Raw genomic sequence first — 23,632 nt, 5'->3', positions numbered from 1 at the left:
ACATACGGTCAAAGAAGACAGGTTGACTTTCAGAAAGGTGAGTAGACAGACACATTAGACAGACAGACAGACAGACAGACTGGCAGATATATTGGTACAGACATACAAGCACGTGAATGGTAGATAAATTGATATTTTATAGACATACAAAATTGGAGATAGACAATCACAGAGTTGCTCATGTAAATAGGTCGAGAAAGATTGTTTTAGAATTCAAATTTGAATATTAGGTAATTCGTATATGATACACTTAATACAGAAATACACAATAGTTGAAACACTGAAATTGACAACAAACTACAACGTATTGTGATTCAGTTTAAATTTAATGAAGATGATATTTTTACGGAATATAATGGTCATTGTTATCTTTGCACAGGATGCTGTGTTTGTAATGATGATTTGTCATTCTTCTTCACCGGAAGTCACGTATTTTGACCCCAGACTACACTGGTTCTCTGAGGTAGGGTGACTTCCACGCGTGGGTGACTTCCTGCTCAGATGGAAGTGACGTAATAAACGTAATAAATCACCGATAACAATGTTGTGAAATGTATTTACATAAGGCGAATACCATCGCCACAGTTCAGAACGAACGTGTGTAAAGTTATTGTCCCCTCAAGATAGCTGTAAACCATTGTCCTTCAAAATCAAGCAAAACAAATCAGGGGTGACGGCACAAACGTGACACCTGAATAACGACAACATTATTACACGTATAAAGTTGCTGACATCTGAAAATCAAAATGGCCGCCATCGTCTTATTAACTCTATTGAGAAAATTAAATCTCTGATTTTCACGCAAAACAAGACGGTGACGACTTCATATACCTCACAAACTTTTAAATGAGTCCACATAAAATATTAGACCAGCAAACGATTGTAAAAAAGTACAAAAATGATTTGAGAGTCCAAATATCTGTCCTTAGTCGGATTCTACTTGGAAAAGGACAATAAATGAAATGATTTGGATGGTTGTGGAATTATCCTTTATTTGGCAGCCAGGGCTATGAAGGGTCACTTCATGTGAAAATTCACTTCTCCAGTGTTAGACTCTCAACACAGTGAATTTTTTTTTGTTAAAAAAGTTGAAAACTGCATGATCTCATGTGTAAAAAGTTCGTACATGGAAATAAATTTGCTTATGGTAAAATTCAGTGAATTTAGAACGCTGTCAATATCAATTTGTACAAACGAAAAGACAAAGTGGGTTTACTTGAAGTTCCGTCTTTCTTGTCAGACGATAGAATACAAGTTCATTATCGGCGATCAATCCCTTGGGTGAGTATTTCCGTTTCAAAGTGGGATGTTTGTCGACGATGCTCGCTTGTATTCCCGGCGACATTTCTATTCATCTGGTCACATACACAGTCGTTCATATGGTTCGACAAACAAACGTGCCGCTGTTTTTATGCTGAGGTCGGAAAAATACGGTAAATGCTCATTAAATTATGATAACATTGACGCCATCCGTATCATACAGTATGACATGGCTATTGGGCTATTCCGAAATTAACTTTCGAGCAATGACCAGAGAACTATGATGTCATCTGGCGGCCTGGGGAGGAACCATTTGACATTGGGGATGTCAGATAGCCGACCTGCATGTTTTGGCTACCAACATTTGACGTAATAACCTCTCAGAGGAGGCATAAACAAACAAACACACAAACAAACACACAAACGTAAAGAAAACAGAAGAAAAGTATTTTGTTTGTTTTTGTTTATTAACTTTACGGTATACTAAGTAAGGTTACATGTGACAGAGGCAAAGAAGTTGAAATAATCACCAAGGCGACAAACGACTGCAATCGCATCTTACATTACTCACCACGGCCTTTAAAGTTGTACTCCCCTTGAAATTGAAAGTGTTAAAGTTTTGCTCAAACTTTCCGTAAGAAACTTTAATCGACATTCAAACTTTGGTGTCTTAGTTACCCCTCTCCGTAAAAACAAAACAAAATGACGTCATCGAATATAAAACGTTATAAATACAGGTTGTAATGTTGCATCTTTATTTACCGAAATGTACATCCATTCTGATTATCAATGAATAGGGTTGTCTGCATGTTCGCTGTATATCTAGCTGTCTTTTGTTTACTAATAAAAGTCTTTCGGGAAAATATCTGCCCGAACTTACGTTGAATGTCTAAACAGCATATATTCTCCAAAATATCGCGACAAGGACGACATAGAACACGGCTCCAGTCTTCGCCTTGCCCACTCCATTTTTGTGGTAACCAGAATTACAATAGTCTTCATCACAGCAATAGTTACAAATTGTGTTATCTGAAATGTTAGATTAATTGAGAATTAATCATTCGCCTTAATGGTATAACAAAAAACGAAATACAACGTTATTTTAAAAAAGGACACATTTTCGGCTACATATCGAATACTTTACCAATACTCGTACGTTATCATGTACACCGTACCCCAAAGGACACATATTTACCCCCTCCCTCCCACCTAACAACCTACCAACCTAAAAATACGTATGTACCTACCTACAAATACCTACCTACCTACCTACCTACCTACCTACCTACCTACCTACCTACCTACCTACCTACCTACATACCTACCTACTTACCTACCTACCTACCTACCTACCTACCTACCTACCTACCTACATACCTAACTACCTACCTACCTACCTACCTACCTACCTACCTACCTACCTACCTACCTACCTACCTACCTACCTACCTACCTACCTACCTACCTACTACCTACCTACCTACCTACCTACCTACATACCTACCTACTTACCTACCTACCTACCTACCTACCTACCTACCTACCTACCTACCTACCTACCTACCTACCTACCTACCTACCTACCTACCTACCTACCTACCTACCTACCTACCTACCTACCTACCTACCTACCTACATACCTACCTACTTACCTACCTACCTACCTACACCTACCTACCTACCTACCTACCTACCTACCTACCTACCTACCTACCTACCTACCTACCTACCTACCTACCTACCTACCTACCTACCTACCTACCTACCTACATACTAGTACAAAAACATCATGATGAGCACTTATCTGCCAACCAACTACCTACTTACTTACCTACCTACCTACTTACATGTACTATCTGTCAATCAACCTATACCTACATACCTATGTATACCATACGTACTTACCTTACTTCCTTTCGTACTAACCCTCTACCAACTTATCAACTGAATCAATTAGTGTCTGACTTACTCATTAACCGACTAAATCACTTAAAGATCCATTAGCTGTAACTTTGGTCATTTTTTATTTTGTTTGTTTCTGTGTATCATCTGCAGTTTCTGGTTTGAATCCCTGAACCTTGGACGAATTCCTAATATTTAGCTCATAAATATACCCTATATGAGTATCATTGTTATTGTTTAAATTTTGTATTCAGGTCCGGACTAGAATACATTTATCAACAATAACAATGGTCATTTCACATATACAGGCTGTGTTGGCAAGCAGGACACCGAGCATTGGTCATGATGATCGGATTATGGTAAAATTCTGTAGTTGATACATTGAAACAGAGTAGTGAAAAAATTAGTCAACAGTTACAGCTAATGTCCCTTTAACTTTCTTTATGTCTCGCTGTCAGCCATATTTTGATGAAATGTTTATAAAAGCGTATTTAGAGAAACAGCTTTCATAGGAACTGATCCTCACCTTGTGAACCAGGTTCACATTTATTGTGGCAATTGGAAGCCTCCATGCAACCACGAATGAACCCGTTTACTGTGCCATCGGCGAGCGTGCTCCATGTTTCCTGTCAAAATAACGACGAGTACACCTTTAAAATGATAAAAATTTTCAGAAAATTTGATCTTGGGAAAGTCACTCAGAACCCCTTCAGCAATTATCGTCGGGAATGCAATTCCAAGGGCTCTATGATAACTTTGTGACTGTGCAATAACGTTTCGATGAACAGAAACAGAAACTTTGTATGCAACAGTGTTATAGAGGAACGTCGCGCGGGCATTTACAGCCGTTTTTGTTCAGTAATGTAGTGTTTTCACGTCTATGTTACATGGCTGTTTTGGTTTGCGTGCGCATTTTACAGGCGCAGTCGCTGGTTTTCTAGAGTACTCACGTGACAGCGTGGTTTGTCGAAGTCAGGACCTTCAAAATCATCGCATTCCTTTTCGAATGACTTGTGATCGTTGAAATGATCGCGGCATTCATATTCCATGTCATCAGATCCTGGACCGGTGTGGAATAATCCGTCGGCACAGACAAAGCAATCCAATGCTGATGCTGACTTGACGACGAGGACTGAAAACGAAGACAGGCGGAACACTCCTTATCAACAGCAAAGCAATCCGATTAGGGGTCGCTCATGACTGTATTATGTTTACATAATACTCAAAACCAAAATTAAACCGAATTTCCTCAGGCATATTTGATTGATTTTTCATTCTGAGAAGCGGCTTAGAAACGACATCACAGCCACCAGCTGTAAGTTTCGATGAATTATCACTAATTTTGTTTTTAATATCGACTATTATTTCTTCTTCGAATTCTACTCCCAATAATACAAGGCGTGCTGAGATATACAGTGTTAAACTTGCAAACTCAGCCTATACATGTGTAGACTACATTGTTATTGTTGGAAAGTGACATCTAGTCCGGACTAGAATTCAAATGTAAACAATAACAATGCATATTACAATTATTGGTGCTTTGCTGATAAGCTGAGTAGTTGGTGTTCTGTCATGCTTATGGGAGTAGAACAACAACTTGAGATTGGCATACAAAACATAAATAGTGAAAAAAGTAATCAAAAGTTGGACCTACTGTCCCATCAAGCAAAGAAAGAAAGGGATTGTTTCTGCCTCCGAATCCAAATGCTGATTTGCAAATTTGCGAAATATTTCTGAGGTACCGTCTTGCGGTATATTTACTGCTCAACAATTTTTCAAACTTTTTAACGCTTTGCAATCGACGTTACCAGCAAGAATCATACTTTTCTTTGGCTTAATGTACACATATTAGTCGGCCGTCATGTTTTAAAAGTCTCGACATGTAGATTATTGACCCTAGCCTCTCGCAAAAAGGTCATGTTTGATCGATTTTTAAAGAGAAATTAACATTTCGCCAATCCGAAAAAAACTCAAAGAAATGGGTTATCGTTTAACATGCCAATTTTTCACCTAAAATAATATGCCCAAAAAGAAAAAACCTGAGTGTTTTAAAGCTGCTGATGATTAAAACTGAATAATGGCTTCTAGACCTTTTAAGTCAAATGTTAAATGAACATACACTGTATGATATATTCACTTTCTTAGCTTATATTTTAAATTAGAATTTAACCACTAAAGTGTAGTGTCCTTTCAAAGTAAACGATAATGTTATGTTGCACTTCTTCTATCCAGAAAATGTTGTATTTACCTGCAGTAAGCAGTATCAACAGGAACTTCATCTTCAGATCTATACTGAAAGAGAAATTGAAGGGGTCATTAAAGGTATACAGTCACCTGTAATCTAAATATGCCCATATATGGTCAAAAGGGCGTTCCTTGGTATTCAAAATGCCCATGTGAGGGCGCTGTTTTTAAAGAGCGGCCATCCGCTTAAAATCTGTGATTGGTTAGATTTTCTCTTTCCATGGTAACTGTGGCAAAATTGGAACAGGTGACAGTATACCTTTAAAATACTGGTAAAACATCATTTAAGGTATAACGCGCCTCGGGGACAGATGTTCGTTGAAATGTCAATGTTCACAATACTATGCTCGTCGCTTTGAGGAGAATCATTTTCTCAACATATCTAGTTAATGTTTTCACCGTCGAAAATCCCTCCATATGGATTGCAGCTATTTTCAATTTGCAATGCAGATAAATTTTAGTTTCGGTTACCCAGACTTCTCTGCACTTCCGCTGCGTAACCGGGAGAGAGAGAGCGCATCGGAAGTGCAGAGAAGTCTGGGTAACCGAGACTTATAAAATTTTAATAAATGTTTCTGAAGTACCAAAACTTTACATGGTGAGTCCTGACTTTAATTCTTCATTTTGAAAGAGAATGTTTATGATTTCGGAGGAAATTAGTTTCAGGAAAAGTTTAAATCTTTCATTTTCGAGGCGCGTACCATCGTAAAGGGACAAAATCTCTGGTTTTTGAAGGTTTTGAATAATTATGAATTCAAATAATGATTACTAATGACGTTCGTGTCACATGGAAACTTGCTGAACCTATGCTGAGGATTATAGTTTAACGCGTGGGCTGTATTTCCGGTTATTACAGGAAATGACTTCATCTTTTTCATTGAATGATGTCATCAACGGTGAAGGCTCACACAGATATTCTTAGGTTGGGCAGACGATCTGTTTTCCTGGCCCAAGAACTTCCACTGCCGTCTGTGGTTCACCACCTGAAGAGCACATTACACCGTTCTGACCACGGCACGTCCATGTTATGACCGATATAAATGTCTTTTCAAAGACGACGATTTTGATAATGACATTAATTTTGCCTAAAGCAGCGAATTCTCCCCTCCAAATATCTTACGCATGAAAATACTATCAAAACACGTGTAGGATCGCCGTGAACATAATCAATCGTTTCGAATCATTCGAGTTTCTTCTCACCGCTGCAACTTGAACAGCAAGTACATATACGCACAGACTCTTCAGTTAGCCTGAGGGCCAATGGACACACGGCTGATCATGGTTGTTGTCTTGCACCAATGAGAAATGATGGCAATTTTAGGGAAACACGAATAGAACCATGGCGGTGAGCTCTGCAGATGTTGTGCCAGGGCAGAGAAAGGGTAGCGAACTTCAAAACAAGGATTCATCTGCTAAGTGTCAAATGAAGGAACCAAGCTACAAATTTGAATCATAGGGTGGCCGAGCATTCTCATGAGCCGAGTCTCGATTGTGGAATAAACTTCCTCTTGAACTAAGACAGAACTCTTAAGCCACCAGCTTCAGAAGGAATCTCAAAACTTTCTTATTTACTGAAACATTTGCTTCACAACTGTTCAGCGCCTCTGAACAATGCATACATAATGGCACTTTACAAATCAGTTAATTGATTGATTGATTGATTAATGATTTGAAGTGATTACGTAAATTGTAAGTTATAACATTTCAAGTTACATAGTGTACCTCTTTGAACAAACTCTCTGTGCGAAATACTTTGCAACATGGATGCTCTAATTATTTGCAGTTTGCCTTTTGGTCACTTTACAACCTGACCAATCGGTGCGGATGGTCGTTGGACACAATATGTTATATCATATTTTAATATTTTATGATCGTTGCATGTGTGTAATCGGTTGATATGCTGTTGGAGAAGACTTCGAGCGGTAGGCGAAAAGTTCACGGTAAATATAACATGTGAACTATTTACAAAACCTTGAACCCCATTTTACAGTTTATCTCACAATTTCATTCATAAACGATTACAGTGCTGTTTAATTTGTTAAAATGATGTCGCTCTTCACTGATAAAAAAATGCGTGTCTGTAACGAAGGTCGGCACCTATCCAATGCCATCAAATCTTCATTGCTAAATTTTCAAGGTCATATTTTGATAAAAGGCGAGTTTAATGTGAAATAACGGACGCCATATCTGTAATCACAGTTTGCACGCATACTTCACAAAAGCTACAGTGCATGTAACTGGGACACGAGTGAGTAAAAACTTGCAAAATAAACACCGGCCCGGTGCAATTATCGCGATAAGTCACTTAGTGAAATGACAAATCAAATCTGCTCCCCCGATAAAAACAAAATGGCCGCTCTGTTACGCATTATTAGAAGCTAGCCCATCTTCCCTATATTAAAGTTCCTCATACCATGTAAATCCAACGTAAGGTTGTTTTTTTAGCTTCGTCACGTATTAAATATTTCTAAAGTTTAATTAATTAACAGTTGTGGCGTCCCCGTTGATTCAACCTTTTGCGTAGAACTTATAATCCAATTCACAAAATGAATTTTAAGCTACAAGCAAATAAAATGAATAATATAACTGCTCACCTGTAAGATTGTATCAATTAAACTGAAATAAATGTAAAATCGTAGGGTTTATGCTTAAACACAGTTTTGCAACGGTCCAGGTGTTGTCTTGTCGGAAGGTCGCACCTTGGCCTCACACGGTACAGATGGAGATAAATAGGTTAAAATTTGACCAAAAGAGACGGCAGAGAGGTGTCATCTTTATATGTTATCTCTTAAAAATACATGAGCGTTTTTTTTAATTTGTAAACAATCCGCGCGAGGCAACACTCGGGTCTCAGGGACAAATCATGAATGTGAACACGCAAGGTGAACCTGGCATACAAAATTCGTAAAAGATTTCAAATACGACCATTCATAGTTGAACAGCTCCACTGGTAGATATGAAATATGTATAAAAAATTAAATTATGAAAAAGAGAGGAAAAAATTGGAAGAATATTAATGAGAATACGTATTGATAAGGAATGTGGAAAGGGGTTCGCGGTATGTGGATGAGATAGGTCGCTGCAAACACGGCAAGGGCAACCGCTGAGGGCGACCTTTCCAAAAAAAGGATAAAAATTGTAGTCTTCTTTAGGGTCTGTGGTTTAACTGGCGTAATTTATTTTTTCACGCCTGTTAGCCATTGTCATTGATAATATGCCACAAACTTCGTTAGATATTATTCAATTTATTTTGTATAGAATCAATTAGAGTAGCGTCTGTCAGGTCTCTCCATATACAAGCTAAATTTTGTAAACACTTTGCGATTTGAAACGAATAGTATATCTAAATCTATTTTGAGTGCAAGAAGACATTTTCTTTCCAAATTTTTGACCTCCGTAATGAGGTAAGCTATTTTACGACAATACGCTCTATGGTTGCTGCACTGTGCAGCAAATTTTACGACAAAAGCTGTGACTTCCCCTACAAATCGAACTCGACAAGATGTACATTGAGTCTCGCCTCCTAAAATTAACGCTGTGGAACGTCATTATGTATTCTATTTTACATACTGTTCGACAAGATATTGCAATTTACACAACAATGTCCAGGAATGCACATTTTGCTAATGGCTGTATTTGTTTGATCATAGACAGTGGAACGGAACTTCCGCTTCACTGCCTGTGGTTTGATTTCACACGTCCCGTCGTGACTTGTTTCTGGCGACAACGCGCAGGGAAAATGCGTTTGCTTGTGTAAAGCAAGTTCAAATTTTATATGAAAATTAGGCTTTTAACCTAAATTTTGTAGACTCGCTCAAAGTCTGTGGGCATATAGATATCAAAACAGAATAAACTGAAGGAATGAAATTTAGCAGGCTGTCGCGTTAGTGGTAGGCTGTTGCGCAGATCGTAGATTGAACGCGTTGGCTCACGCGACTTCGGGCCAGTCACTGCTGCCGATAGAAGTAGGCTCACGCGACTTCGGGCCAGTTTAGTAACGCACCAATCATGTGACACAATGAAATTTTTGTTTATTGAAAAATCATATACACAGGAAATAAACCTCATTAGTAATACAATGGAACACAGTATTGACGAATGGACGCTTTGTAACCATAAAATGTATACTGACAAGTCTCAACAAAGTACAGTCGCATGATAATTGCGAGAGACAATCGCTTTGAAAATTAACAATCAAGACTAACGAAGCTACATATAGCATACACAGGCGTTCAGAAGATAAAAGTGCAACCTACTGTTGCAACAAAGAAGTAACAAGTCTGGACAAATATAGGAAGCAAGTTTTTCCTTCGGAAGTGAAGGACTGTAGTTCAAATTCCACATACATGACGATTGTTTAGACAATGAATGAATTGTTAACAAATATTTCAAATGAATCGGCTTAGAGTTACATATATAAGTACACATGCATTTTTTGCATATATTACGACTTAATCGTCAACCATTTCATCTTTGGCATGAATTTCACCACTCAGCTGAAGTGCATATTTTTCACGTTCAGACATATTTTGTGATGGTGAAGGGAGGGTGCATTCCACGCAAACTTTTTTTCTGTATTGCCGCGCTTTTTTGGCCACTGTCATCTGGTTTTATTGTAAAGGCAGCAGGGCCGCGAACACGTTTTTAGCATTTTTTCTGATATTTTCCCATGTATACCATCCCTCTCCCTTATTCTAATGGTCGTTCCTAAAAGGGAAACGGGATCACGTTAGCTCTCGATGACCGACGGGATTAGACGTTTTCTCGTTTACCACCATTTATGTACAAAGATCGAGAAACTGATGTTACCGACGAATTCTTTAATTTGTTGTCAGATTTTAAACGTGTCGTAAATTTTGTTTTTGTCGTTGTAAATGTAAAGTCGGCACGAAAAAAAAGAACACTGCGACAGCCAGCGTTTTTTCTTGTTTGATTGATTACCAGCTACTTAGGGAGTCGTTGAGGTTGGGACAGCGAAAGAGTGCGAAGCTGGAGGCCCTTCCCAGACAACTCTTCTAACTCGTACCTACAGGTTTGTTCCCATTAATCTGTACTAGTCGCCGCACCCTAAACATTATTTACACTGTCAAAACTTCAGTGTGCGTTCATAGATTTTTTTGTGACACATCCGTTTGCTTTATGCGATCTTCTTGACGTTGGCGCCATTTTAATTTACAAGTAAATTGTACCTTCCGAAGCTGAGCGAGGTTGGTCTGAAATTAAAATGACAGAAATTTGTTAGCTCATCATTAAGAACGTGAAATGGCAGTTAGGAACAATCTAAGAGATGACGTATATGCAAATTAATCGTCACTCGTTGTCTCTGTAGTTTCAGGTCCGTGCTGGTTATTGCCTTCGTCTGGTGATGGTGTCGTTTCTTCTTCTTTGCAATTTCTTTGACTCCAGTTATTATGATTGTCGTTGTAAGTGTGTAGATGTGCCCCAAAACATTCGGCCAACACAGCGTCACACCAACATATGGCATGTTTGCAAGCCGCGTCTCTGTCTCGTCTTCGATATTCATCAACATGTCCTGCAATCAAACCAAATATGTTTAAAAAGCGATGATGATGTAATTATACACTCAAGTAACAATGCGATGTATCATGGCTTCCATTTCAGGATTTTGTAAACGGAACTGGTGTCCTTTAACTCTGCCAGTAGGACCTAGTAATAAGGGACTGGTCAGTTTCTTCGGCCGGGGGGGGGGGGCGGTGGATTATTTTTTGCCGACGTCAAAAAGTGGCTGAGCCCCCTATTCCAAATTTTGAAAACAGGGTGACCCCCTATTCCAAATTTCGAAAACAGGGTGACCCCCTCCGCGCGACAACGGTAAAACAAAAGGTGGATATATATATATATATATATATATATATATATATTATATATATATATATATATATATATATATATATATATATATATATATATATATAATATATATATTTATTTTCAACAGTCATTCTGTGTTTTAATGAAATTGTTGACATGTCAGTTTTCATAATGGTACACTCTCTTAGCAAACATCAAGATATCTCTGACATATATCTCTGATTTATTAAAGTGCGGCGCCCGAAGGGCGCGGAGAAAATATGAAACATCCTGATATCTCTGATATATATGTCTTGTATATTAAGTCATGCACAGGAAGGGCGTGCTGAAAAATGTCTGATATATTAAAGTAATGCGCTTGAAGAGCACACTGAAAATATTAAACATACAGATATCTCTGATATATGTATGCCTGATATGTTAAAGTCGGGGTGTGCAGAAAAATATCTCTGATTATTAAAGTTACGCGCCCTAAGGGCGCGCCGAAAAATGCAACTGAATGATGAAATTTGTGGCTGACGCGATGCATTTTAGGCAATGATGAGCCTGTGTCAAAATTCAAAACACACTGACCCCCATTGGGCATTTCAAAAACATGGTGACCCCCCTATCACCAAAGTCAAAAACAGGGTGACCCCCATGAATCCACTGCCCCCCAGGCCGAAGAAACTGACCAGTCCCTAATTGCTCATTTTGACGTTTATAGGAGCGCCCTCAACCAGCTTCCTGCGCAAACTTGCAATTACTGTTGAAACCAACGGGTCGATTTCGAAAAAAACTGAAAAGATCCTAGCCCGCCCATATTGCAGTACCCCCACCCCGCGAACCTCCATGTTTTCAAATCACAGCAAATTACCTGAACCTACAAATTTCCCGCCCATCCGGCTTTTCTCTTAGTTCGGTAAAAGAGTAATATTTATAAACTCGTTTTTTCTATAATTTTACATATGTCATTTTTGAATGCCCATATAATTATAATGCATTAAAATAAAACTAACAAATAAGACAATAAGTAAAGAAAAACACCACGAAGTAATGTGCCTTGTGCAGACCCGGAGATGTAACTTGTGTGGAAGTGAAAGTAATGTTTTATTGAAAGGTGTATGAGACTTAGAGATGGTTTCTCACTTGTCAAAAATTGTTTTGCAGAATAACGTTTCATTCACTATAGCAACAGATTGCTCCTTTTTCTCTCACGTGAGTATCTTAATCTAATTTTCACCTGTACTAAATGCTGTCATTCTCATCGAACAGATGTTTTTGCTGACGGGCGAACGCTGATTATGCTAGTACGAGAAACAAAAATTATCAGGGAGTAAAGAAGCGCCCCCAAGCGACGGATCTTCAGGTCTTACTGTTGCGAACTGACTGTCCTTGCATATACCGTATAGATCATTTGGTGCAAGACTGAAAGGGGACGATTGCTTTAACTGTTGATAATATATTCGCCTAACTGTTCGAGAAAAAATACATTTTATATTCTTTTCCTTTACGCTTGTTGAAAAATAAAGAATTAACCCACAATGTTCAATGTTATTGTGTGAGAAAATCTAGTCCTTACTAAAATTCAGTTGTCAACAATAAATTTTTCATTCCAAACATACAGGCTGTGTTGAAATGTTGAATGCCAGGCTCAGAACTAGAACAAGGGTAGAACAAGAAACTTCGTTCTATAGGTAGCGCAAAATACTGAAAACTTCATCAAAAGTTAATAATGGAGCGTTGAATACTTACGACATCTGATGTACGCCTCGTCACCCCCACAGAGATGAGCTTCGTAGACATATCGAACTAGATAGATGTCAATCCTGCCACAGTTGGCGTCCTCACGGGCCTGTTCATAGCATAGGTCATGATCTTTACAGCACCTGAAATAAAGGAAAGGTGCTGAGATGATGGTCCTTCACGGAGAGGTGTTTGTCGAAGTGATGATGTCGATGGGGAGGGGAAGTGAGACTGGATAGATACACAAAATGTGACATGCAATAACTCAGAGAGAGAGAGAGAGAGAGAGAGAGAGAGAGAGAGAGAGAGAGAGAGAGAGAGAGAGAGAGAGAGAGAGAGAGAGAGAGAGAGAGAGAGAGAGAGAGAGAGAGAGAGAACAAATGTCTCGACCACCGTTATAAAGGTTTAGTGATCTACATTTTCAGAGGGATCTTATGAAAAAAGAGAAATAATTAAGGAAACTGTTAATCAGAATAGAGAACTTAACAGGCAAATATAATTAGGTATTTAGGTATGTGTTTTTGGTATTTGCTATTGGAAAAGCTATCTTTCTATCTTTCTGTGCTTTTAAATATTTCCCATTTGAGCCCTTTAAGCGTCCAAATTCTATTGTTTTTATAACAAAGTTCATTGTGTTATGTACAGATTGAGTGCTTTACAGACTGAGTTTGGCAATATATATTCATTACCCTAACCCTATAAGGCTCAGCTTAAGCTACACTAAATACTATCAACAATTGTGTGTTTGCATTATCTGTGTGTCACATTAAACGGGAAACATTAATCTATCCCAGCCTAACAATCACGTGACCTACCGATCAATGGCGTCAACAGGTACTCCTTTGCCGCCAAATCCGCACCAGCAACCATACCGATTATATTTAAACGCGCTTTTCAAAATTCCCTTGTTGGTGGTACATTTGACCATGTCACCGAGTTGAACCAGATTGCGTTTACTTCTGCTCTTGACGGCGTACAGTCCATGAAGGACTGACACGCACACTGAAATAAATGCAGAACTATTTTTTTATCGAAAAGTCAAATATAGGGCGAGCTAACCTTTGGCGGCAAGTAAGGCTTATACGTTGATTCGACCATCAACTTGAAAATTTTGAACCCTTACGGCACCAAAACTCTAGTACAACCTTATTGAGTAGGACAAAGTTTCAAGATCTGTGATAACTAATTTGCATATGCAAATGAGATACCTAGCCAGTTTAAAACGTGTAGCTATTGGCGACCAGGCTTGTATGTCAATTCGACAACACGTTTTTCATCTTGAACTTACTCTTTAAGCGCCCAAACTCTGTAATATTTCTATTGTTTTTGTAACAAAGTTGGGCCTTTACATGGCAAAGCAGAATAAAATGATTGTAATGAAGAGAATCGTCATTTTTGGTATTATTTTTCAATTTTCATCTTTTTGTTCCACACGGAAGCGACGTGTTTCATTCTGTTGACCGGACTCGCTGTGTGTTTAACCGTCACCACTCGACGGTTACCACGATTTTGCATGTAAGCACAATGTTCTTCACAAAAATAAATCTGTATAATATTAGCAAACATAACTGGTATGTGTGTTGCGCCTCCTTGTTATGCCACCTCGTACAGACACTAGTAAGGCTGCTTCCACAAAAAAACGGGGGAGGCTGGAGGAATTCAGTTGGGGATTCGAAAACTTTAGGGGTAGTAGAGAGAGGGTTTGAAAAATTTTTTTCATAAAGACTGGGGATTTTGAAATGTTTTGAGGGTGTTGAGGGGGCCAGAAAAAAGTAAGATTTCAGTCGCGATTCCGCCAACCCCCAGCCCCCCGTCACCGTTATTTGTGAACGCAGCCTTCTTTGACCACCTTTTTTATTCGGCAAAATATTCTAAAGACTCTTTACATTAAAACATAACTGTCTGAACGTCATAGAGTCTTAGAGAAAATAATGGGACATACGCTTATATCAACTAGGTCCTTCTATGGTCAATCTTACTGTACTTCCCCGTTCATGAGTGGAATTCAAGCTGTCAAATATAATAATGCGTGGTGTAAATTATTGCATCTATCTGTCTCCATAAATGACGTCGGCAAGTTTGGGGCCAGAATGACACAGCTTCTTATCACCACAATGAGAAAATAAAAGCAACTTCCCACTTCTTTACTTTCCACACCCTAATTCGTCCAGTTGCAGACAAATATAAATGTACTTCATTTCTTTACAAGTGAAACAGGCTGCCGTATTTCTGGCAGTGACGTTCAGCCGTTGAGATATCAAAGTTATCTTATTTCTTGGTGTTCGCAACGGGCAGTGCCTTTGTAGTTGGCGATGAAAATCTCACCATACATGCTTCATTCCCATAAAGTGTAATACTGATTTGTCCAGGACATACTTGGTTTTGATACTGAGTTGCCATACCTCGCTTTTTGGTTGGATTATTTTCTTCAAAGTTTCAATCAAAGGGTGTTTGTGAAACGTAAACTGTGCTTTCATCGACGACTGGTTCGGAAATTTGCGACTTGGTACTTCTATACTTGTCGATCAAAAGTTCGAGCTTTATTTTAAGTCAGTTTCACATTTGGATGAATGTCTGAATAGAATCTACAGGGTAATTTACAGTCATGCGTATAAGACTGGCCATAGTGCAATTACGTGCCTCGTTGTAATACTTAAATCACTGCAGCCGAACAGTACACGCAATTTAACTCTACGATACAATGCTAGTGATATATGTACTAGATAAACCATTGATGATACTACATACCTGCTAAAGTTAGAAAGAACAGGACTGTCTTCATAATGCGTAGATTAACCCACAAAACAATAAAATTATTCCAAAACAAGTATAAACGATGATTAAAAATCCGAGAACTAGCTCCAAAGCAGTGTATTATAATTAGGCCATCAGATAACTGGTGGTTAAGGTATTTTTCGGTGCTCATCAGATAACCTTTGACCCCTTCTTTGTCCTCTGATGGACAGCACAATACCAGAACACAGTACTTGAACTGAACCAGGCATACCGTGGTCGCTAGCCGCAAAAATTAAAATGTCGTGTAGGTCGTGATCTCGTTGACAATTAAACAATGCCTCGTTTACATGCTCTTACGATAATCTGTAAAGATACACCGAATAAAACATGGCGATATTTAAAAAGGGGGCTCCATTCTTGTGTGTAAAATATGTGACAGGTTGGTATGTTAGGTGAATACAACTGGCCATTTTGTATTGAATTTCGTGGTCAGCCATACGACTAGATTATACTATTAGGTTGACAATTTTGTGATTATAATAACGTCGAAAAAACGCGGTATCTAAGACCGCCAAAACATATTTTATCAAATTACAATTTCAGAGCGTGAAACAAACACAGTTTAACCGATTTTCAACTAAGCGTACGGAGAATCGTACAGCATTTCTTTCATTAAAGGGAGTATAGCAATATGAAACAGATGGCAAATTATCACGACTTATCGAGGCATCATTTACACTGTAGACGCATCTGTGTGGTTCAAGTTCTGTCGTCAGTTATCAACTCACACAAAACATACCCGATGACGTCGAGAGCGACACTCTAAAAATACTAAGTATATATATATATATATATATATATATATATATATATATATATATATATATATATATATATATATATATATATATATATATATAAGAGCTCTGCCGAAAGATTTATTTGTGAGACATGTTTAAGGGCAGAACTTTTGACTAGAAAATAAACTACGTTGGGGAAACACTTTCTTGTAGCTTTACACTTTATTACATAACAAGCTATGTATACAGCTCGATGTTTGGTTTGACTCGATCGAGAAAAAACGACGCGGAAAGTGTCATGAAAGCTACACACACTGAAATGAGAAACATGCATCTAAAATATTTGAGTATTCCAGTCTATATTTCTCCCCTCGAAAGCACTTCTTCGTTTGCCTAAATAAACAGAAGTCACATGACCACACCAGCATAACTTTGACAGCAGAGCCCAACTACGGCTAAAACATGCTTTTTGAAATACTTTTTCAGCAATCTGCGCATTGATTGTTGAAACCAGAGGAATTATGTTGTTGTTTTTTTCCTAGCATAATTCCTGGTCGTAATTGTAGAAATCATCGTTGTAATCTTCTCTATTTTGACCCAAACAAGTCGCTATTTCCAGATCACATTCGCACATGGCTTGTCTGCATTCCCCACTCGTTCTGTAACTGCCTTCATAGTCGTCGGCGGATTCTGAGGAAGGAAAACAGAAACAAACAAACAAATATTTAACACGAGGAAGGAAAACGGAAACATTTCATATAGAAACACTTACAAGATCCGTCGCTCGAGGGGAAGCGTAGAGAGCGTCCTCTAGCGACGGATCTTAGAGTCTAACGTCCATGAGTATATAACAGAGTACGAGGAGGTTGTGGCAGGGAACAAATAGACCTATAGACATCCACTTATTCCGTGCATATAGCCATGGTCACTCCAAAAATTTGTGGAGTGACCGTGATTTAGCCAGGTGCAGTAAGCCGATCACACACAGACATGGGCAGACAGCAAGCTGACTTCCAGAAACTGTCAGGTGTTCGTTACAACTCTTTTTGGGTATTTAAAACAAAGAAATCAAAATTTTGAAGGTAAGTGAATACATTCCATAATAATACATACATACCACTCCCTCGCTCACTCACTCACTCCCAGATAGATAGATAGGTATATTGATAGATGGATAGATAGATACATAGATCAATACATCCATCATCCATACATCCATCATCCACACCATCCATCCATCCATCCATCCATCAATCCATTCAGTTGGCATTCATATAAATATTATAGATAACTTACTACAGGTCATTTCCGCGTCTTCGGTGTAACATTTAGACAACGTGTAGTCATACCAAATAGTGTACGTTTCAGTTGATGTACACGTGCCGTCGTCAATCCATTTTCCGTAACACTCGTCGTGTGTTTTACAACATCTGCAAAAGCAAATCGACCTTTGACCTTAATACTCCTAGTATCTATTGGTAAAAGCTGAATCTATTATAAGAATTTGGTCTCCCATGTGTCTAGCAGCCAATAAGTAAATTTCACCCCAGAGCAACGCCTAAAAGTGGGCTTCAACCGATGGGGCAACAGATGTTGAATGTGCAAACGTGGCAGATATGCTACCAAACCATCTAAATATATATGCAACTGATGAATATTTAATTCCCGACTGAATTCCTTGTCTTTTTTTAGACTTTTCAGGATTTTTCTGCTGTCCTGCTAATATGACTGGTTTGGTATCATGAAGTGTTAAACATCAAAAACGTAAGCTCGAATCCAGAGGGGAGGGGACACTTAACTCCGCACTTGGTACAACCGTGCCCTGGATAGTGAGAACTACAAACAACAAATTCTATTCCCGGTAGAATGTGCCTCAGGGACAGATATTCAGACTCTCAAATTTTTACAATTCTTTTCTGATCTACCACTTGTGGGGGTTCATTTTAAATGCTCTTGAAGTAAGAAAATATTTCACCATCTTACTTTTCCCCATAGAGTTAACACAGGGATGGCAGCCATTTTGAATGTCAAACACGATTGGAACTAATTTGGGATAATTGGATGGTGAAGTAATGCCTATTTAATCTACAAATGTAATCTCTTCTGCTTTTCTTTTTACATTACACACTTGTTTTCAGGAGTTATTTGCAGTATTGCAACATTCAGCTAAATTGCACTTAACACTTTTCAGAAATTTGAAAAATATGAAAATCTAATTATCCCAAATTAGTTCCAATCGTGTTGTCAATTATCGGTAATTATGTAATTTGTTTCTCTGGTACCAAACTTTGCATGGTGAGCCCTTATTGCTATTATTGACTGAGTAAGTTTTAGAAAATGTGTGGAAATTTCACTGTGGAAAGTTTGAGCTGAAGTCTTTCTCTTTCGAAGCGCATATTACCTTAAAATTAAATGAGAGGACTGCAATTGTCCATGTCTTTGGCCAAATACTGATGTCAAGAAATGTACATGGCTACCAAACAACGCAGAATCAAACGGTCCTACTTGAGCCAAAACCCGGAGCCAAAAGCAGATACCAATGACTCTTTCCTCGGTCAAACGTCTATATAAGGCGATGATACGGGAGGTGAAAACGCAATACATATTTGTATACCCCTCCAACATGCCCCCACTGGAATCGAATCTTCTGCACAGTTGTAAATGAACTCAGAAGAGATCGACGCATGTATCACTTACGCATCTGTTCCGTCGACCGGGGAGCCACCGCCACCGGTGCCGCAGAAACACCCATAGTCAACGTAATCTCTCAAGCTTTGGAAGTAACCTATCCCAGTTACACAGTCGATGAATGGCGCCATCTGGACAACACTGCGACCTTGTACTGGTTGTGTAAAAGCCGACGCGCTCGTACTGAGTCCTAGTATGGAAGACGGAAAGTGACACAAATGAGAATAAAGGTATTGATAAAAATTCGGACAGTCTTCCAACATGCACATTGCATCTTAGCGCTTCAGTATGTACAATATGTAATAGTCCCTCCATCACTGGAGGGACTTTGAGTAGCTAAAACTCTTTCTTATCATTTCTCATAATGGGACGATGAAATGATCTAATATTACTGATATTACTTGAAGCACACAGGGACAAGTACTGTGATAGCAGACACTAGTTTTATTATGAATAACACAGCATTCCACCTCCCAGTCACATTTACCCTATGCCCCGTTGATCGCCTTGTGAACGACAAAATCTTTCAAAAAGCGAGGATTTAAAAATGAATGGAAGATATTTTAAGACCCGCGGAAGCGGTCAGCTCTGTGCCACGTGGGGCGGTGCCATACGGTGGGCCATCTGCCGTTACCTATTTGTGTATATTGAATTAGGCTATCAATCAATTAATTGTTTTTAAAATGAATTGCCCTGATCTGAGTAATGCAAGTTTCTAGCAGCCCGACCCTCCCTATCTAAAACTCTTTGTGCCCAAACCCTTTTCGCATTTGTTTGATTATATTTCCAAATTTTAATTGCTTTCTGATAGGTCGCGCCCCACTAAAAATAAACAATTCCCAACCGATCGATCAACCCTCTCTATTTGCTTGCATTAAGGGAACACATGGATTTTCGATCATAAGAATGATTGAAATGAAAGAATAAGGCAGCACCTATGATTGTTTCTCACAAGTCGACTCGACTTTGCTGGATATCAATGATTTCTTAGCCGTTGGCGACATCGAAACTACTTCTGAAAAATTGGTGTCTAAGTGAAGACCTAATCTGTTGCCATATAGCGACACAAGCAGGATTGGTCACGTGACGACGGGATAGTAAGGACAAATTGTACTAGAGGGTTGCTTATTATCTCCACTTTTAAAGGAAAAAAGTCGGCCAATTTTCATGAATTTTGTTTGGTGCAAGATACTACTTATATTGTTTGACATGTTGAAAGATACTGAATGAATGGGTGACCATGCATATATTCGACCCCTGTTTTAGACAAATTAAATGAAACCATGGCGAAAATGAATTAATGGTCACGACCATTAATTCATCTTCGCGATGGTTTCATGTATCGTGTCTAAAACCGGGGTCAAATATATGCATGGTCACCCATTCATTCAGTATCTTTCAACATGTCAAACAATATAAGTAGTATCTTGTATCAAACAAAATTCATGAAAAATGGCCGACTTTCTCCCTTTAATGAATCTTTTCATTCACAATATAGGGTACTCTGTAGAAGTAAGTGTTAGTTTCAGGACGGGAAAATTATACAACCACAGCACTTCCTGGAAAAAATGAGAGTTGAAAGTCAATGTTAGTAGGACAGACGTAGTCGTCTTTCAGTAATGGTAGAAGTATGTGATGAAAGTAAAGGATTTGTATGAGGTTCTCTTAGTGCATCGATTAGCATTAAGGTAGTATGTGCCTCGAAAGTGAAAGACTTAAAATTTTGCTCAAACTTTCCTTGAGGAATCTTTCAACCATTCTCTTTCAAAATCAAGAATAAAAATCGAGTGTCACCGTGCAAATTCTGGTACTAGAGAAACAAATAACCCAAGATATACCGATATTTAAATTCAAAATGGCCGTCATTCCTGTGTTAACTCTATGGAGAAAAATAAAATTTTCGAATTTCGAAAAACTAAGCCGGTAAAATTTTTTTTACACCAAGAGCTTTAAAATGAACCCCCACAAGTGGTCTATTAGAAAATAATTGTAAAAGTTAGAGAGTCCGAATATCTGTCCCCGAGGCGCGTTCTACCTTAATTTATGTAGTCTACATTAATGAGCATTGTTTGGTGTTAAAATTTTATGCAAATGATCTTTATCAATGTGGGATATTCATGGACCTCACATCTTGCACTGTATGGGTGACGTGTGTGCATCGACACGTTGTCAGTTTTACAACAACAATGCTTCTTTTGGTCAGGTTACACCCATTGCAAATTTGCATATCATATATCGTATCATACAATATTGGCTCAAACTTTTAAAATGTAACAGTTCTAGAAACATTCGGTAATTATCGATAGAAAAGGCTTAGAAAGGATATGAGTGTTGTGGTTAAAATATTTTTCTACATCTTTAAATTTTTTTGTCTTGTGGAATCATCAAAGTGCGGATGACAAAATTTCATTGGATTCACTTTTGAACCAGAAATCGTTAAATATTGGTAGTAAGAAATGTGCGTAATCCTTGCCTAACCGTTTAGCTAAAAATCCTTTGATCTGGTGATCTTTAGCACAAATTCAAGTCGGTAGAATAGGAAGAGCCGTGCATATCGGTATGATGAGAAATTCGTTTCACAATTCGCAGGTTGAAAGTGGGTGGTTTTGAAATATAGTCGGAGAAAGAAGACGATACCATGTGATATACCAGTATATAAAAAAAATTCTAAGATATTTTATCAACATATTACTAAAAATCATTTGCAACAATATCAAAATTTGCATCATGTGACAAAGAAAATTCCCACTTTTGCTGAGTATAAGGAATTTATTTTTCTGCTGCTTTAAATGGAACACGATTGGAACTAATTTGGGATAATTGAATGGTGAAGTAATGTCGATTTAATCTACAAATGTTATCGCATCTGCTTTTCTTTTTAATTTACACACTTGTTTTCATGAGTAATTTGTAATATTGCAACATTCAGCTATAGGGTACCTAACACTTTTGAGAAATTTGAAAAATATGAAGATCCAATTATCCCAAATTAGTTCCAATCGTGTTCTTGGTGAAAATTACTCGAAAACACTTTAAAAATTCGGAAGCTTTGTGTTTTATTTTGTACATCCTCAGTCTCGTGAGAATATGCTGTTAAGCATATTCTGTCTGTACGTCATCTTCATTCCGTATCACCAACTGTATCAAAGACCTGTGACTTATAATACCTATTAAAAGATCTACTCTCTGATATAAGAAATCTACTTTTCATTGAATATTGAGGTACATGTCTGAGAGATTAACATTCAAGGAGAGACACAATGAAAATGATGTCTGAAACCGACGGAAGATGGATTTAACCTTACCTGCAACCATAAAAAGGCAAAATGCTTGATGAAACGTTCCCGCCATTTCGAAAGCGTACGTCGTTCCAAGCCACGTATGAATGAGTGTCGAAAATCGACTCCGGCCTGAGATTTAAATATTGTGGCGGTCCGAGGACGAGCTCCAATTTTAGAAATTTGGTTTTCCGACAAATCTGATATTTCATTGGAAACTTAGTAACAAAACTGTCGAATGTGCTCGCCATTTTGACAACTCGGAGACAGATGTTGGCGTCAGTAACAATGATGTGACACATGTCAAACACTGTTCTCTGCCAAACATGATTGTTGTGCTGTTAGGTATCATGATGATTTATAAAGCTATTGAATGTTTCTTTTTTCTGTTCAATAACAGGTGTTGACTGCCACAACAGCGGTTATCTCACTCATCTTGTCAATACCTCACGGGACGGGAAAGCTGACTTCGAAAGTAATTGTAAAATGACAATTTTAAAAAGTTTGAGGAAATCATCGTTATATTAGTCCCCTGTGTCAATTTTAGAAAATGTCTACTATGTTACGCGAAAAAGCAAAGTTAACGATGACAAATAAAGAAAGCTAATTTACATGAAAACCATTCTCTTAAGTTGATATTAAATTGACGTATACCCTTATATTCTAGGTCAAGTTTAACTAAACTCAAAATCCAACATACAACGATTCAACATAACACTAACTTTCCCCAATGAGCGATCCTTTTGATAGATCGACTACTTTTAATTTTGCTTGTTAAAAACAACAGGTCTTTTACGGTTGCTGTACATGGGCAAAGAAATTTCCTTCACCTCAACTGAACTCTTTTGAACCAGATTATTCTGAACTGTGAAATGTTCAGAGAATACATCATTTCCGAAAAGCTATCCACTTCTAAAGCAACTTTGGTTTTATATTATGAGTGGAAAATGCTAAATTACGTTACTGCGTAAATAGAAAATTGTACTATTAAATTTTACCCATATTTCACAAAATGAAAGGTAAGGATGTGCGTTCGCCGAGCAAAAGAGGTCGAATTAGAGAAGCAGATATACTGATATTTCAAAATTCTAAAATTCTTTTTGACAACTACATAGGTGAAAGTTTCCGACTTTCACTGGAAAGAAACAAACAAACATTTGGAAACAT

The 23,632-nt window shown here is 38.1% G+C and overlaps 3 protein-coding genes across 4 annotated transcripts; all 3 read right to left on the bottom strand.

Annotated features, from left to right (window-relative positions):
- Positions 1-1,706: 1,706 nt before the first annotated feature.
- On the bottom strand, positions 1,707-8,112 carry LOC139148588 (uncharacterized). Of its 2 annotated transcripts, none has more exons than XM_070720074.1 (5): positions 8,001-8,112; positions 5,411-5,454; positions 4,113-4,294; positions 3,689-3,788; positions 1,707-2,289 (listed from the first exon to the last, which is right to left on the bottom strand). In XM_070720074.1, the coding sequence occupies exons 2-5, from the start codon at positions 5,439-5,441 to the stop codon at positions 2,150-2,152; spliced, it is 453 nt and encodes a 150-aa protein (XP_070576175.1). In that variant the 5' UTR covers positions 5,442-5,454; positions 8,001-8,112; the 3' UTR covers positions 1,707-2,149. The 2 variants fall into 2 exon arrangements, with proteins under 2 accessions (XP_070576175.1, XP_070576182.1); XM_070720081.1 differs by having other exon boundaries at positions 5,411-5,449; positions 8,001-8,094.
- Positions 8,113-9,415: 1,303 nt separating this feature from the next.
- LOC139121108 (phospholipase A2 AP-PLA2-II-like) lies at positions 9,416-16,433 on the bottom strand. The gene is made up of 4 exons (XM_070685750.1): positions 15,712-16,433; positions 13,779-13,965; positions 12,973-13,106; positions 9,416-10,939 (listed from the first exon to the last, which is right to left on the bottom strand). Exons 1-4 carry the CDS (start codon positions 15,887-15,889, stop codon positions 10,710-10,712), a joined length of 729 nt encoding a protein of 242 aa, XP_070541851.1. The 5' UTR covers positions 15,890-16,433; the 3' UTR covers positions 9,416-10,709.
- Positions 16,434-16,702: 269 nt separating this feature from the next.
- On the bottom strand, positions 16,703-22,641 carry LOC139121102 (phospholipase A2 AP-PLA2-II-like). The gene is made up of 4 exons (XM_070685740.1): positions 22,493-22,641; positions 19,197-19,377; positions 17,796-17,929; positions 16,703-17,189 (listed from the first exon to the last, which is right to left on the bottom strand). Exons 1-4 carry the CDS (start codon positions 22,536-22,538, stop codon positions 17,038-17,040), a joined length of 513 nt encoding a protein of 170 aa, XP_070541841.1. The 5' UTR covers positions 22,539-22,641; the 3' UTR covers positions 16,703-17,037.
- Positions 22,642-23,632: the final 991 nt, after the last annotated feature.

This window comes from Ptychodera flava, chromosome 2 (assembly GCF_041260155.1).
Source record: "Ptychodera flava strain L36383 chromosome 2, AS_Pfla_20210202, whole genome shotgun sequence".
Taxonomy (NCBI): domain Eukaryota; kingdom Metazoa; phylum Hemichordata; class Enteropneusta; family Ptychoderidae; genus Ptychodera; species Ptychodera flava.
Note: the sequence above shows the minus strand (reverse complement) of the source record. Positions and strands in the feature narration are given on the sequence as shown.

What these genes read in the sequence shown, in the direction of transcription:
- LOC139148588 (XM_070720074.1), bottom strand. Translation starts at nt 5,441, where the DNA reads ATGAAGTTCCTGTTGATACTGCTTACTGCAG. An exon ending in GTTGATACTGCTTACTGCAG is followed by an intron (nt 4,295 to 5,410) that starts GTAAATACAACA and finishes CTTCGTTTTCAG; the next exon opens with TCCTCGTCGTCAAGTCAGCA. An exon ending in TCGACAAACCACGCTGTCAC is followed by an intron (nt 3,789 to 4,112) that starts GTGAGTACTCTA and finishes TTATTTTGACAG; the next exon opens with GAAACATGGAGCACGCTCGC.
- LOC139121108 (XM_070685750.1), bottom strand. Translation starts at nt 15,889, where the DNA reads ATGAGCACCGAAAAATACCTTAACCACCAGTTATCTGATGGCCTAATT. An exon ending in GTTCTTTCTAACTTTAGCAG is followed by an intron (nt 13,966 to 15,711) that starts GTATGTAGTATC and finishes CATTTATTTCAG; the next exon opens with TGTGCGTGTCAGTCCTTCAT. An exon ending in CGAGGCGTACATCAGATGTC is followed by an intron (nt 10,940 to 12,972) that starts GTAAGTATTCAA and finishes GTTTGATTGCAG; the next exon opens with GACATGTTGATGAATATCGA.
- LOC139121102 (XM_070685740.1), bottom strand. Translation starts at nt 22,538, where the DNA reads ATGGCGGGAACGTTTCATCAAGCATTTTGCCTTTTTATGGTTGCAG. An exon ending in TTGCCTTTTTATGGTTGCAG is followed by an intron (nt 19,378 to 22,492) that starts GTAAGGTTAAAT and finishes CTTCCATACTAG; the next exon opens with GACTCAGTACGAGCGCGTCG. An exon ending in CCGGTCGACGGAACAGATGC is followed by an intron (nt 17,930 to 19,196) that starts GTAAGTGATACA and finishes TTGCTTTTGCAG; the next exon opens with ATGTTGTAAAACACACGACG.